At 42.4% G+C, this 15,630-nt stretch overlaps 1 protein-coding gene across 5 annotated transcripts in view; it reads right to left on the bottom strand.

Moving 5' to 3' along the window:
* LOC119726984 (E3 ubiquitin-protein ligase TRIM37-like) overlaps positions 1–15,630 on the bottom strand; it is a 122,902-nt gene that overhangs the window by 106,356 nt on the left and 916 nt on the right. For all 5 annotated transcript variants that reach the window (XR_005270877.1, XM_038198843.1, XM_038198841.1 and 2 more), the window contains exons 2-4: positions 10,665–10,766; positions 9,125–9,165; positions 2,350–2,469 (exon numbers count right to left, since the gene is read on the bottom strand). Coding sequence is in view for 4 of the 5 variants with exons in the window: in XM_038198843.1 (XP_038054771.1) it covers positions 2,350–2,469; positions 9,125–9,165; positions 10,665–10,766 (263 nt within the window). In the remaining variant the exon portion in view is untranslated. The remainder of the gene's footprint in view (positions 1–2,349; positions 2,470–9,124; positions 9,166–10,664; positions 10,767–15,630) is intronic.

Raw genomic sequence — 15,630 nt, 5'->3', positions numbered from 1 at the left:
GTTTATGCAAATAATGGGCGTGGGCGCGGCATACACACGCCCCAGCTTGACACGTGCAAAGCAGTATTTCCTTGTTTGCCCACAGGGGATGTATTATAAGCTGTGTACCCAAAACACGAAGGGTGACATTTCAGCAAAAAAAAAAAAAAAAAATCGCCAGCCGAGCTCCGGCGGGCGCATTGTTGGCGGGCTAATTAGGGCACAGGTGCGCTGACCCGGTTCTTTTGTCTGGCTAAGTGCGTGCTCTGGAGATAACTTTCTAACAAATAGGCCACTAAAAGGTTTGGATATTCCAACTTGTAACATTTTGATACATTTTATCTAGCTGTGGTTTTCTATGCTGGGAATCAGGGGTACGGTGCGGTGAGTTGACCGCAAAGTCTGTCTGGCGAAATAAATGAGAGCTCTTTTGAGTTTGAAATCCTCTCTGTTGTCTGCCCTTTTTCTTGCGTTTTGCTCAACTTGGAGGACATAAGCCAGAGGTTCCCGCTATTATTACTGAAAGTATAATTGCTGAACTAGTTTTTGAAGTGTTTATGTATGTTTTATTTGTGCAAATATTGGGTGCAATTAGCAGACTAACCCAGCGAACAAAGCTGACGGACAGCGAACGAAAATGTGTTCGATAAAAGGGTGCTCTGATCAGTTGAGAGAACTAGATTATTTTGTACATGTACATGTATATAATTACGGAGGCATCTAACAGCCATAATAAATTTACCCCTAAAAGTAAACAAGAAATTCTTTTAGAAAAATCCCAGAGTCCGTAACGTAAATGAACCAAGGTTTTCAAAACGTTTTAATGTAATGTTGGGGTTCATGACAAGTTTTCTACAACACCGCCACGTGCTGTGAGCAGCATACTGCATGCAAGGCGATTCCCTATAACCACGTGCATTCGACACGATTGATTCGACACGATTGAACAGGCGATGGAAAACTTTGGGGGGAATTGGCTTCGCTGTATCAGTGTAATGTACCGCTTCTTGTGCGACCCTGTGCGAGCAGTACGTCCTCAAAATAAGTACATGAAAACGGAAAATACAAAGGCCCACACAGAAAAAAGAAATCAAGTTCTTTGCATGAGATTGCAGAGGTCTTCTACATCGATGTTGGCATGCCATTTTCGCGATGTCAATAGCCGATCCAGTAAGCCCCTCCCACTGCGCACGTGGGCAAATTAACACGTGCTCCTCTCCAATGCCACGCTGCATTTTCCTATGCTGCACACATGTACATGTAACACCAACGCGCGGGGAAACTTGCCAGGATCGCATCGGGGAAAAACAGCGGCGGTTTTCTTTTGAAAGTAGGGATTGTAAGTAGGACAACAACAAACAAAAATACGGACAGCGGAAACGTTACTACTCATGCTAGAAGTTTGATATGAAAAGGTGTCAGGAAGTGTTTTGTGAAGACATGAAAGACAAAATGTCTTGTTTATCTTGTCGGAAGAATCAGCGATTGGTGTTGCAGTCCGGCGTTAAAAAAATGGGTTGGCTTTACTGCAAGCACTCCCAAAGCAGAAGTAATATATGTATGGCATTATTGCTTGGCATATATACAAGCTACTTTTATGGGGGGTTTTGGCAGCAACTTGAAACTTAACTTTGAGAATACACTTTTGTTGTAAAAAAAAGGAGTTTTTTCCACCTTTTTATTTCATTGCATATCACCACCGAATATTCTTATTCGAAAATAAATATTCGAATATTCGTTTATCGATCGAATAACCGAATATCCGAATATTCGGCACAGCCCTACAAAGACCGCCAATCTTGTCATGTCACGTACCGGTACGTGTCCATTTCTTAAAAAAAAAAAAAATACACAAATGCAAATGATCCTCGGTAACTTTAGGCATATTGCAGTCATGCAGAATTCACTAGAGTGTGAACAACTTAATTTTTTTTCACAACCTCTGGAGAATTTCATCATCATGGAGTGATTAAAATCAAAAGTGTTGTGTAACATTTGTTCTTTGAATTTTTACTCTTTCATATCCTTCAAAGTGAGGGTCATACGTGCCAAAATATGGCCTGTTTTTACTGGTCCAATTTTATACAGCAAGCCATTTCACCAGATGACCAGATGATTTTTTTGTTGAATTTGCTTTGTAATGGCAATACTATGAATAAACTACTTGTTCAGCTGGAATATTGTGTATGTATGAACGGCAAAACAAACTAGCATGCAAGATTGTTGAAAAGTGCTGTGAGGGTGTTCTAAAGTTGCCTGTGGTAAGCAGCAGGTTGTTGTTAGGAAAGGAACAGTTGGAGTCCAATCATATCAAAAGAATACTGTACAATACATAATCAAATAGACTCTTCCTTTGAAAAGAATACTTACTTATCTCTATCTTGTTCATCAGGTCTTGTGTGTGGGGTGCACAATTGTAGTGTGTCTAGTTGGTTAGTCACCTCTTCTGCCCATCGACAGTTGACCAAATCGTGAAGTTGTAAAGGAGCTCTTGAAAACAACAACATTTATATATTTTAATCATTGTTCTTTAATGTAATTACTATACATGTGTAATGGTATAAACACAAGAGGCAAATGGCATCAAATAATAATTTGACCAACATGTTAATAATTCTGCAGCAAAGGCAGATAACACCTCAGCAGAACACTAATGTAGTGCCTGCCAACAACTGATCTTGCCCTTCACCGCAAACTTGCCCGTCTGCTCAGCTCCAGTGAAAGCATGGAAGCCTGCAGCTTTGGCGGTACCAAGGGCATTGGCTATCATTGGTGCCAACGGTATTACCTGTTTGTTTAGTCCAAGTGCCACTCCAACCAACGAGCAAAAACAATTCAACCAACAAGCTGTTCATCTGATAAACATCGATGGAGGAAGAAGATGATTCCCCAAATTCCAGATGTCATCGCCACCCCACCCACAGCAGGGCACAGCCGTTGACTCCGAAGGGGCCTTTGTTAAGGCCAGTGCTTACAGTAATATCTGCTAACTTTGAGGGGATATTGCCAACCAAAGAATACCTTCTTGCCAATATCTGCAAGGACACCAAGTGCGATGTCCTTTGTCTGCAGGAAATGCACCGTAGTTCCAACAACAACAGACCAAAACTCCACGGTATTACACAGGCAATTGAGCGCCCCTACAAGAAGTATGGGAGTTTTTAGGGGGGGGGGGGGTCAAAACCAGGACTTTCATCCAGTCAACATCCATACCCCATGACCAGAACATCAAAGTCCTGAATACTGAGCTTAGTGGAGTAGCCATAACATCTGGAAGCCCCGTCCTGATGCCACCACCACAATCCACAAAACAGTCCAAGCCATGCATAATTATCAGGGATTTAATAACCACAGCAGCATCATTGGCTATCATTCCATCACAGACGGCGACGCTTTTGAATCGCTGGCTGAAGCAAGTCAACTGAGCCTTATTCATAATGCGAAACTGCTGAAGTCTTTCCACAGTGGAGGCTGAAGACGCAGTTTCAACCCTCATCAAGCCTTTGTGAGCCACAACGTTGCCTCGCTTAGCAACAAGATGGTCCTTGACCCCATTCCAAAGACCCAACATCGCCCTATTGGAATCCAAGTGACTGCTGCTGTCTCTCCACAACAATTCCATTCCACCGCCGTTTCAACTTAGTAGGCCAACTGGGAAGGCTTCACCAACGAGCTCAAACACCACCTAGCTGACATTGATCCAACCTCCCATAACTATGACACAAGTTTGTTGATGTAGTGGTGCAAGAACATCCCTAGGGGCTGCTGCACTGATTACATTCCAGGCTTAGCATCCCGTAGTGCTGAACTTTTACAGGAAATACAAACACCTTGAAAACGACCCTCTTGCTGTCGATACCATCTCAGCTGGGGAGGAATTAATAACAGCCATATCAGAACAGCATCAAAGCTTGTGGCAAACCCTTGCGGTAACCACCAATATGGCCAAGAACAGCCACAAAGCCTGGAGTTAAAAGCTCAGCAATGACCGCACAGAGCCAAGTGAACAGCAGTGTAACATCACCGCCAACCAAATAGCCCACAACTGCTATTATATGGTAAAGTGCCGCGTTCTCCTAAGTGACGGAAACCAAACCCTTCTCCAAACCCTTCTCTGCTAATGAACTTGCGACTGGCATAAATAAAAAAACAGGAAAGCAACAAACTGGATAACATTTTCACAGAAGAGCTGAAACATCTTGGACCAAACACCTCAAATTGGTTATTCCAGCTCTTCAACACCTGCCTCACCACACAAACAATCCCTAAAGTGTGGTGTACATCGAAGGTCATCGCCCTCCTAAAACCTGGGAAAGACCAACTGCAAGCCAAAAGTTATAGTCCCAAATCCCTTCTAAGTCACACATTTAAGTTACTGGAACGTCTCAGCCTCAACCGTCTTGCCCCCTTCATTGAGAAACAACTGATAAAGAAACATGCAGGCAGGCTTCCATTCCGGCAAATCTACAACTGGACAGCTTCTAATCCTCACTCAGTGCATTGAGGATGGCTTCCACCAGAAAACAAGATCACCGGCACTGTCTTTGTTGATCTTACAGCTGCTTATGTATTTAATTAGGCCGTATTCAATCACGGCCTAATTAAGTGCAGACTATGCACATGTAATGACTCCACAAATATGGTTGTCTTTTCAGAGGTTCTTTTCATTTTGCTGGAAAAAAACATTCAATAGAAATCAGCCCATGACTCAAGATATTGTCTGGAAACTGGTGTTTTTCTGGATTGAATGCTATGCACCTAGCTCCCTGACACAGGGATCTACCTCCCAACCCGGTTTATTAAAGTGAAAGCGATTCCAACAACCCTGCTTATATTCTCCAATGCAAGGTTTACTACATTTAATGAAGCTGACTTTTGACTTATTTGTCCTTGATAAAACCCGTGCACACATACCCCCTCACCGGCAAGAAAGGGAGAGTTGGGTAGGGGATCACGCTTGACGTTCACGTGGAGACGCTATGGTTTTGTGCACAATCAGTACAAAATTAATCCTGCATACTTCACGCTATACATACACAAACCAAGGTGAGTCACATCCACGGGGCTTTCAAAATTGGTAGAAAGTGCCCTCTTTTTTGGCACACAGAGCCCATAAGGGACGTTGAGTTTTCCCCAGTTCTTTTCAGAACCTCACAAATGAGATTTGTCACATGGTCATACCGTACACCTTTTATCTGTTGCTACCTTCCCCATGCAAACCTTCACATCTCATCTCATTAGACCGAGTCACCAGTTGGGAAAAAAGTCAGACTGAACAAGTTCTGATCCACAACACCTACATGTATGTGACCTGCCAATGTAGTAAGTCAGCCTTTTGTTTCACAGGCATCTCTGCTCAAAATGTGTCACAATCTAGGACTGGCTGGATGACGACACATCACTCAGGTGATTGTTCCTTGTTGAGTGAGGAGCTACAGGAGAGTTACTTACAAAGGAGTTACTTACAAAAATGAAGAGAGGTGCTGCAATCCTATTCCAAGGATGCCAGCACAACATGATGCAGATTAAGTCATGTATAACACATATGGTGTACGGTATCTACCATAGCACTCGGGTGTGTCTTTGCGGTACAGGGGCCAGCAACCCTTGTCCCCTGTCTTGGATCCTTGCTACCAGTTCTAAAGTAGAGCCTTGAATGGGTGGATTACAACAGAAATGACACCAGCCTGCCTATAATGCCTGCCTGCATGCCTATCAATTTAAAATTGTATGGTACCTTCGCAACCTGTTTACAGGAGAAAAATCAACACATGGATTTTTTGTTTAGGGCTTGCATATTAGAAAATATTGGTTTGAAAAACACTTTCGTTAACTGTATTCAGAAAGTAAAAAGGAGTTAAATTTGACAATTAAGAAGAGGGAGTGCCTGGCTGCCAGGGCTGATTCTATATGGTTCCTGAAGATTCCCACCACGCCTACTCAGCAGTCAATAAATAGTGCAGTTCCTATCAGAGTGAAATATATGTGGACCCGCCATGTTAAAAAACAATTTCTGATAAAAATGCCCAATCCAGGTGTGAAAACCAGGGTGTTGTGGGAGACCAGAGCTTAAGGGAAGAAACAACATTTGCAAACGTCACAAAACGAAATGATCAAACTATCACGAAATACCTTACTGTATTGTTAGCGAATGACAGTCTAAAGCACCCTGTAAAATCGTGGCTCCTGGTGTGCTGTCATTTTCAAGAAAAATGGTATTTTTCCAATGCTGGTCGGCCGACCAGCGTTAGAGAATACTGGCTTTTTTCAGACACTGCTCCTAATTTTTTAAAATTAGTTATTCCGTGTTTTCTTTGCAATTGAGTACACACCTGTGAAGGGGTACGAGCCTGCTAGACTGATTCTCTGACCTAACAATTCCCCAAAGTCTATAAATTGCTCTGTTTCTTCTTTAGTGGGGTCAGGGAACCAGACTACAAGAACATGATTGGTTTTCTTGGTTTTTCCAGCATCTACAAGCCCAAAACGTGAAACAAGTCACATTAAACATACTTTCTATAACATACTAATCCTCCAAATCCATTTATTTCTGAAAATTGCAGCAAAAGCAAATGTTGTACATTCCCTTTAAAGCATCCATCATACTAGCGCACAGGAAGGCACCCATACTACAGGGTGTTTAAGAAAAAGGAAACCAAGCTTATTTTGTTGATTTCTTGGGTATGACTAATTATTTAGGAAAATGGTAACCACCATCTGTTACATAACCATGTCTTCTTTTTCTTGACACCACGAACTCCATTTTACTGTCACAGATGACTGAGCACTAAGTGATGTAACTGACATGTCAGAAATGGCCTTGTACCACATGCACCATCAGACCAATTGACAGTTATCAGAGAGAGAGACGTTATCAGGAATGCAGGGCAGAGATTTGCGTTGAAAGGAATGGGGGGCATGTTGAAGGACAGTGGGGTTAACGGGGACAGTGATAAACCTTGATGTATTTTAGCAATTGAATAAATGACTTTGATAATGTACGTCATGGATTTTGTTATTTTCAACATGCTGAAAGCTGTCAATTGGTCTTATGGTGCTTGGGGTACAAGGACATTTCTGGCATGCCAGTTACATCACTTGTGCTCAGTCATCCGTGACGGTAAAATGGAGTTCGTGGTGTCAAGAAAAAGAAGACATGGTTATGTAACAGATGGTGATACCATTTTCGTAAGTAATTAGTCATACCCGAGATATCAACAACATTAGCTTGGTTTCCTTTTTTTGGAAACACCCTGTACATTTGTACATGTACATGTATGTATATTTAGTTTAAAAGACATACTGCCAACTATGACGTCATGATGACGTCACAACATTTATAACATCTTCGGACCAGGGTTTGAAGATGGTCAGAGTCCGAGAATGGTCAGAGTGTGACATCACTTAACTGAAAGCAGCAGCACTGGAAAGATGGGCCGTGGTGGGAGCGGAGCCAGTGATCCCAACTGTGTATAATTTGAGGAGGAGACCACGGGCAAATGCCTATGCCTAATGAATGAATGAACTGGGGTCCAAGTTCATACCAGGTTTTATTATCACCATGTCGACTGTTTGGAAGAAATCTTGGTTTGTGATTTGAGGCTCATTTCTACATTTTGAATTCACTTAACTTTGACCTTCTGGTAGCCCCGGAAGGAAAGATCAAATGACTTTAACTTTGGTAATCAAAAATGTTTATCAAGGTATGGTTTGTCAGATCATAAATTATGAACATGGTCGTACAGCTTGTTCATGAGTTATAAATGACAGAAAATGCTCATATTTTGAACAATAATTGCTTGTAATGTGATACCTGATGACATCATCATGACGTCAGAGTATTATGCACCACTTGGGATCAGGGTCGATACATAATAATTTATGAACCTCATACAGAGCCATGCCACAAAATGCAAGCGAGGTACAATTTGTAAGCTCTGGCAACAGAGCTTCTATTAAGTCACTTGGTTGGTCAGTTGGTCTCCCCAAAATAATTGACCAAAAATGAACCCCTAACTCATCCATAAAACTTTAAGTACAAAAATTGTAACTGTAAAAAAAATTGTAAAAAAGCAAACGTAATACATTAAATGCTGAACAATAACTGTTTGTAACAATTCGTGAAGTTGTTTATGCACATTGTGATAATCACAATGGGTTTCCACACACGTGTGTCAAGAACGCCATGGTCCAGTGGTTACTGTGTTTGACTCATGTACGAAGGTGCGTGGTTTCGAACCGTACCGGGAACATGGTGTTTGTGCCCTTGGGCAAGACACTTAACTACAATAGCCTCTCTCCACCCAGGAGTATAAATGGGTACCTGTGAGGGTGGAGGACCGATTGAGCGCTGATATCGGCTGCCGCGTGGTCCCATGGCCTGATGAACGGGGTAATAATTGGAAAGCGCTATATAAGCACAATTATTATTATTATTATTATTATTATTATTATTAAAACGACAAATGTAGCATTAGGGAGACATGTTATCATAATTTCTTCGACAATTGGGAGACATCGGTCATTAGGGAGACATTTTCGTGTCTCCCTAATTCGTGTCTCCCTTGCTTGTTATTCTACCTACATGTTTTCAAAGGACAAATCTGTGATAGCCCTACAGCAAAATACCTTTTTCATCACATACTCAGAGGCACAATCCCATCATCTATCGCCGTACTACATTAATCGTGTCAGTCAAGTCTTTCGGTTGTGACTGCTGCACGTGGTGTACATTGTGTGCAGCCGGTTGTTGGCAAACATTGGCATGCGTTACACTTTGGCATTTTGACCAGTATAGTTTATTGCAATGTCTACTCAACTCTCAATCTATATTTTGGGTTTTCATGTGGTCAATCAGACCTTGAAATAATTGGCGTGGTGCCAGATGCCGGCCCACCCCTGTCTACTTCAGCCTCTACCTTCAGCTGGTTGCCGACACAGCCAAAAACAAAAAACACACCCTCACCACCCCCCCAAAAAAACACCCACACACACACACACACAAAGCCAAATAAGTGAGAATCTAAAGACAAAGCACATGCCTGCTACTCCCCCCCCCCCCCCCAGTTAAATCCCAAATCTTGAGACTAACCTACATGTAGATACATTATTGGCAATAGCACAATGATAACAGCGTTCAACCTACCGGCAATGGGGACATTGGTTTCTCTGTTCAGTAAGCCACCTCTGTAAGAAGAAAAGAAAGCAACATTATGTTGTAAATTTGACTTTGGGCTTAAATCCACTTATATGTACATGTAAACGTTTACATTCAAGACGTACATGTACATCCACAGATGAAGCATAAGGGCAATTCCAAGCAAAAGTTGACATGGCTGAAAAGTGGGAATTAAAGAACTCTTCAGAACTATTTGGGGCAATGTCCTTGTTGTATAAAATGAAAAAGAGCAAAAAAAGACATTTCATTTCACACACACACACACTCATGTTTATTATACATACGCTATGTGGACATTCCTTTGTTTTCGTTTAGTTAAGAAAACTCAGTACAAAAAATAACTTTACTTAAAGTGAAAACTCTTTCAACCCCAAATTTGTTTTTTGATTTCCTTGAATGTTTCTCTTCATTCTGCGACTGATAACCCTAACCCGAAAATGCCTCTAAACCTGTTTTCCAGAGAGGGCGAAACGTTATGCGGACACGGCTTAGTCCACATTACGTCAACACAACCTGCATTATGTGGACATCTTTTATTCACAAGTCCACATAGTGACTGTAAGACAACCTCACGTTTGTTTATGGTGTAAATCGAGGATTTTTGTTCCGCTTCCCTTTTCCTTTGTTTGTACTTTAACTTTTTCATAACAGCTCTCATTGATTTTGTACACTTTTTCCAATCGAGGTCGCCCTTTCCGCGATCATCGATGATGTTGCACATGTGGGTCCTCAATTTACATGTACACCAAAACCAAACCCACAAAATTCCTAAAAAAATATTAAAAAAACACTTTATTTTGGCTAAACTTGTAGAAATTTGGTAATCATTTTGGTATCTTGAGTTTATATGTAAAAGGTTTGTTTTTAAGACCGTCAGAAAGGGTGATGCTTTATGCCCTCAGGTATTGTTTGATTACATGTATTAGTTTGGGCAATGAGCTACCGTAAAACAAGGTTTTCCGATCAAATTTAATATTTTCACACAGCCTACCACCTGGAGATGATTGCTAAACACGACACAATGATGACGCCATCACATTAAAACAATTTTTTTTAAGGCCCTACATGTATATAAGGCAGTCAGGTTGGCTTAGCGGACCTTTCCTGGACTTCGCTATCAATCGGGACAACACTGAGTTTACAGTGTTTATGAAGTACATGTTCGTTGGGTGAAGAGTGCAACCTGATATTGCATTGGTGTACAGTCGTCATGTCAGTCATGTCCTTTAATGTGGACTCTATTTAGGAACAGCAAAAATGTATAAATGGCCTACATCATAAGAGACTGGTTAATAAGCACAAAATAAATTGTGCACCTGAGCCTGGGAATATAGACCATCATGGTGCTCAATTGTCCATTGTTTCTCTCTCCCCTCAATCCATTGAGGGGATACTTGCACAATTGGTGCTCTTCATCTTTTTCACCATTCAAGGGGCGCTTGTACGTGGAGTCCATAGGTATTAGGGAACTAGTTATTACTATTATTTTGCTGATGAGACCACTCACCCTTATGCAGAGGAAACAGCAGAGTTTAGAGCAGTGGGGACAGAGGCGGGCATCTCGGAGCTTTTCCATGCAGATGAAGCATCTAAAAACTTCTGCCAAACTCTACAAAGTTATGAAAATATACATGGTTAACAATCAAGAACACTGTTCAATGACCTGGTCCCAATTTTACTGTGCTACTTAACAGTCAGCAGAAAAGTTGTGCTTAGCAAAGCAGAAAAATTTGCTAAACTTAAGGGGCCATTCAGAATTTTCAATGTTTTAAAATTTCGATCTTTTTTCCAAATTGTGGGTGGGTGGGTCAAGCTAAATAATTGAAAATCGAAATTTACTTTCCATGGAAAAAGGATAAAAAACAAAGAAAGATAGATCTTTTGACTTGACTGAACAACGCGCAAGCGTTCCGATATCGCGATGCGTGTTTCTTTTCCAACTTGGTCCCCTGTATGTGTACATGTACGTCATGTACGTGTACATGTATATACATGTAGACCCACTGTGGCATGAGAGGGAGGTGGTTTTTCAGTAGACTTGGATGCCGGGCGTTTCTAGCGGTTAGGCCGTGCAGAGGCAGTGTACTAGATCGGCTCTATAACACGCCGCGGGTTTCGATTACCAATCGCTATAAAAACTGGACTATTCAACCACTGGACTCCAAGACTACGAGAACCGCAGCCTGTGATGTGATGACTGCCCAAACCTGATATTTTTCTTTCGCTCGTACCCCTGCCCTGCAAACAGGGCAGGGGGTATGAGGGAATGTTTTTCTCAGCTACCTCACGTGACAGGCACAACCTCGTATGTCACGTCATCCACCTCATCCAGAAATAGCCCCATAAATGTGGCCAATTTACTGGACTGCCTCCGTAAATAAAGGCCACACTGCCACCATATACAAAAACATGTCGAACTTTGTCAAATTTTGATTTTCACATTTAGGCTTAGTTTGTAGGGGGTTTTTGCTTTAGAAGCATACTCACCCCCTTTATAGGCTAATTAGAAAGTGCTGACTTTTTCAGATGTAAAATTTCATGTTGAAATTTTGATACGCAAACGTGTGCAAACGAATCTGGAAATTTCACAAAAAAGAGACACCTGAAAAAGGCAGCACTTTCTGATTAGCCTATAAAGAGGGTGAGTATGCTTCTAAAGCAAAAATAAACTACAAACTAAGCCTAAATGTGAAAATCAAAATTTGACAAAGTTCGACATGTTTTTGTACATGGTGGCAGTGTAACCTTTATTTACGGAGGCAGTCCAGTAAATTGGCCACATTTATGGGGCTAATCCAGAAAATGACAAAACCACGGTCATCTTTGTGGCTTCCAAGACTGCAACCTGTCTTTCCAAACAGCATATCAGCTGGTAAAACACAAGAAAACTGAAGGCCACCACTGCAAAAGAGGAAGACCGACAACTTCACGCCGTCACTGAACTAGACACACATGTACATGTACATGGGTACACATGTACATGTACATGGGTATACATGTACATGTTCAAGTATATGTACACACTGTACATGCAAGTGCATGTACATGTACATGTTCAGTTTTTTATTAATCGAAATTAGGGGTGGGTGGGTGGGTCAAAATAATTTGGAAAAAAAGTCGAAATTTTAAAACATTGAAAATTCTGAATGGCCCCTAAGCACTATTTCACGGCGTGGATACCTTAAGCACGTTTTCATGGCGTGGGTGTGATAACGGTCGTGCGTGCATGGTGATTTTTATTGTTATGTCGATAAGTTAAGCAATTTTTTTCCCTCTGAAGTAAGAATGCTTTTTGCTGTGCTTATGCTTACAGTCTCTATGAAACAGATGGAGACTCTGTTAGTATAAAATTGTGTGCTTAGCAGCGCCGTGAAATTGGGCCCTCTTTTGTTTAAAGAGCTTGCATGACCCAGTGTAGTTGTCAGCAGAAAAACACAATGAACAGTACGTGTTACAACTTACTCTGACATGCCCATTGTAATCAGGTTCTAAATATGCGTAACTTTAAACTTGTGTCTATTTTCTAAATTGGTTTCCCTTCCTCCAATTCCTTTTGAATTAATAGTGTCATGTACAAGTACACGTGAAGCGAAGTGGAGTGTCATGGCCTAGCGGTTAAGAACACTGGACTCATGCTGTGGTGTTTCAGAGGCAACAGTGGCGTGGGTTCGAGCCCGGGTCTGGACACTTGTGCCCTTAAGCAAGGTACTTAACCATTATTGCTTCGTCCTTCCGATGGGACGTAAAGCCATAGGTCCCGTGTGTTGTGTAATGCACGTTAAAGAACCCAGTAACGCTTATCACTAAGAGAAGGGGTTTGCCCCGGTGTTTCTGGCAGTGGCTGCAATATGCGCCGCAGCACCTTGTAACCCTTAAAGGTGCTACATGTTGGGTCTCATATTTCTCATATTGAGGGCCTCCATGGAAAGCAGTGCCCTGCACTGATCGGTGTTTACCCTCATTACAGATGACGTAAATAAAATAAATAAAATAAAGTAACACTTGAACAGAATTTGATCACCACAAAATTGTCTTGAATATACGTATGTGCATTACATGCACATTAGAGTGTAGATTTTTCATTTTGTTCCTGTCAGGGATATCAGGTGGCAGAGGGTATAGAGACCCATGTGCTGGGAAATGTGCTGGGAAATGGGCTGGGTAACCATGGACATGTAGGAGACCTATTGGTTGGGAGTAGGGAGCGCCAATTCTTGACAGGAGAGATGATTTCCACTGCCTCCTAATTGATGAGGTGGTCATTGGCAAGGGCGTGCTTGATGATGGCTGACATGTGGTCCCCTCGCTGTCCATGCACCCAGTGTTCCTTTAGTCTGGTAGGGAGGTTTCTGCTGGTCTGCCCTATGTAGACTTTACCTCAATCACAGGGGATACGGTTACTTCAGGTAGACTCCTGGGCGGTTGCCCAAGTCAGGCTTGTCTTTGTGGGTGTGGAAAATGCATTGAAGCTTGTTGGGAGCCCAGAGGAAAACTTTGATGCTGGCTTTGCGGAAGATGCGTTGGAGCTGATGGGAGGCAGGACCTAGTAGGGAAGACATACTGAGGGTTGTGGGGTTTGGAGGTGTTGGTCTTTCATTGTTTGTATTCGTTGAGCTGAAAGGTAGTCTTAATGTGCTGGAGCTCTTGTGGGATATTGTCTTGGTTGTATATCTCGTATGCCTGATGTAACAAGGTGCAGTTGACTAATAATTTGATGCAGGGGTGATGGAAATATCGTTGGTTAAGGTTGCCATCAGTGTGGGTGGGTTTGTGGTAGAAACTGTGCTGAAGGAAGCCATCGGTGTTCCTGGAGAGAATGCCATCAAGGAAGGAGAACTGGCCGGCCTGTTCCTGTTCAAATGGTGAACATGATTGTGGGATATTGTCCCTTGAGGTAGTTGAGGAACTCAGTGACGGTGTCTAGTCCCTGGGGCCAGACAATGAAGGTGTCATCAATGTAGTCTAGCCAGAGGCTAGGGCGAATGTCTGTGGTTAGGGATGAAAGCTCAAACTCTTATGACTTTTCGGATTTATTGATTTAAACCAGGTTCTTTTTATTTGAATAAGATTTTTATTTTTTTTTTACTTTCAAAATATTGATATTATGTCTAAATGTGTGTCTTAATCTCCGCATGAATCCTCACACCCATCACTAAGGAGTTTACAGGCTCCTATAATACCCATCATCCACAAAACTCAATAAATTGATAAATGCTTTTGAAAATAATTGTATTGAATCTGTGATTTAAAAAAAAAATCACTTAATTTCATCTACATGTAGTCTACCTCATTGGTTCAAGGGTACATCGTAACAGGGGATAAATAAACCTAAGTCCAAAGTAGGTGCCAGGAAGTGGATACGCGGATACGGGGATACAGGGTGGACTTTATTTTTAGCGGAGGAAAATATTTTGGAGAACGAAGCATCCATATCCATGTTGGAAAATAATGAAGGCAGAGACAACGTGAGTTGAATGGGGAGCAGGGGAAAAACGTCTAAGTCCTAAGTAGGTGCCGGGTACTCCTAGAACTATGAGGCTCCACGTAGTGGAGCCTCATAGGTTCAGAAGCCCGCAAAATTGTTGTCAGCACAAAACACTAATTAAGTACAAAAACGTCCATCCCAAGCAGGCCGTTTTCCACAGAACCGCTGCACAGTTTGCCCCTAAACTCCATACAATACCTCATGACATACTCACGTTATGTGCACCCAACAAACATCGGTGGATTCTGTCTGTTTTTCGGCAAAAATGATGAAAAATATGCCCTTTCCGCACTGAGCCAACCTAACACTTGAAACGAGCACGCGTGCAGAATGATCGCAGTTATTTTCGGTTCGATCGCTCGGAGCGCGCCGCGGGGGGTACGTACTTGCACTTGTACGCATGTGCATACTATCGTTCCGCTCCTACACCATACCCCCCGCGGCGCGCTCCGAGCGATCGAACCGAAAATAAGTCCTAAGTAGGTGCCGGGTACTCCTAGAACTATGAGGCTCCACGTAGTGGAGCCTCATAGGTTCAGAAGCCCGCAAAATTGTTGTCAGCACAAAACACTAATTAAGTACAAAAACGTCCATCCCAAGCAGGCCGTTTTCCACAGAACCGCTGCACAGTTTGCCCCTAAACTCCATACAATACCTCATGACATACTCACGTTATGTGCACCCAACAAACATCGGTGGATTCTGTCTGTTTTTCGGCAAAAATGATGAAAAATATGCCCTTTCCGCACTGAGCCAACCTAACACTTGAAACGAGCACGCGTGCAGAATGATCGCAGTTATTTTCGGTTCGATCGCTCGGAGCGCGCCGCGGGGGGTACGTACTTGCACTTGTACGCATGTGCATACTATCGTTCCGCTCCTACACCATACCCCCCGCGGCGCGCTCCGAGCGATCGAACCGAAAATAACTGCGATCATTCTGCACGCGTGCTCGTTTCAAGTGTTAGGTTGGCTCAGTGCGGAAAGG

The sequence above is a fragment of the Patiria miniata genome, unplaced genomic scaffold, assembly GCF_015706575.1.
Source record: "Patiria miniata isolate m_02_andy unplaced genomic scaffold, ASM1570657v1 HiC_scaffold_2, whole genome shotgun sequence".
Taxonomy (NCBI): Eukaryota; Metazoa; Echinodermata; class Asteroidea; order Valvatida; family Asterinidae; genus Patiria; species Patiria miniata.
This window is presented reverse-complemented; position numbering and strand designations above follow the sequence as displayed.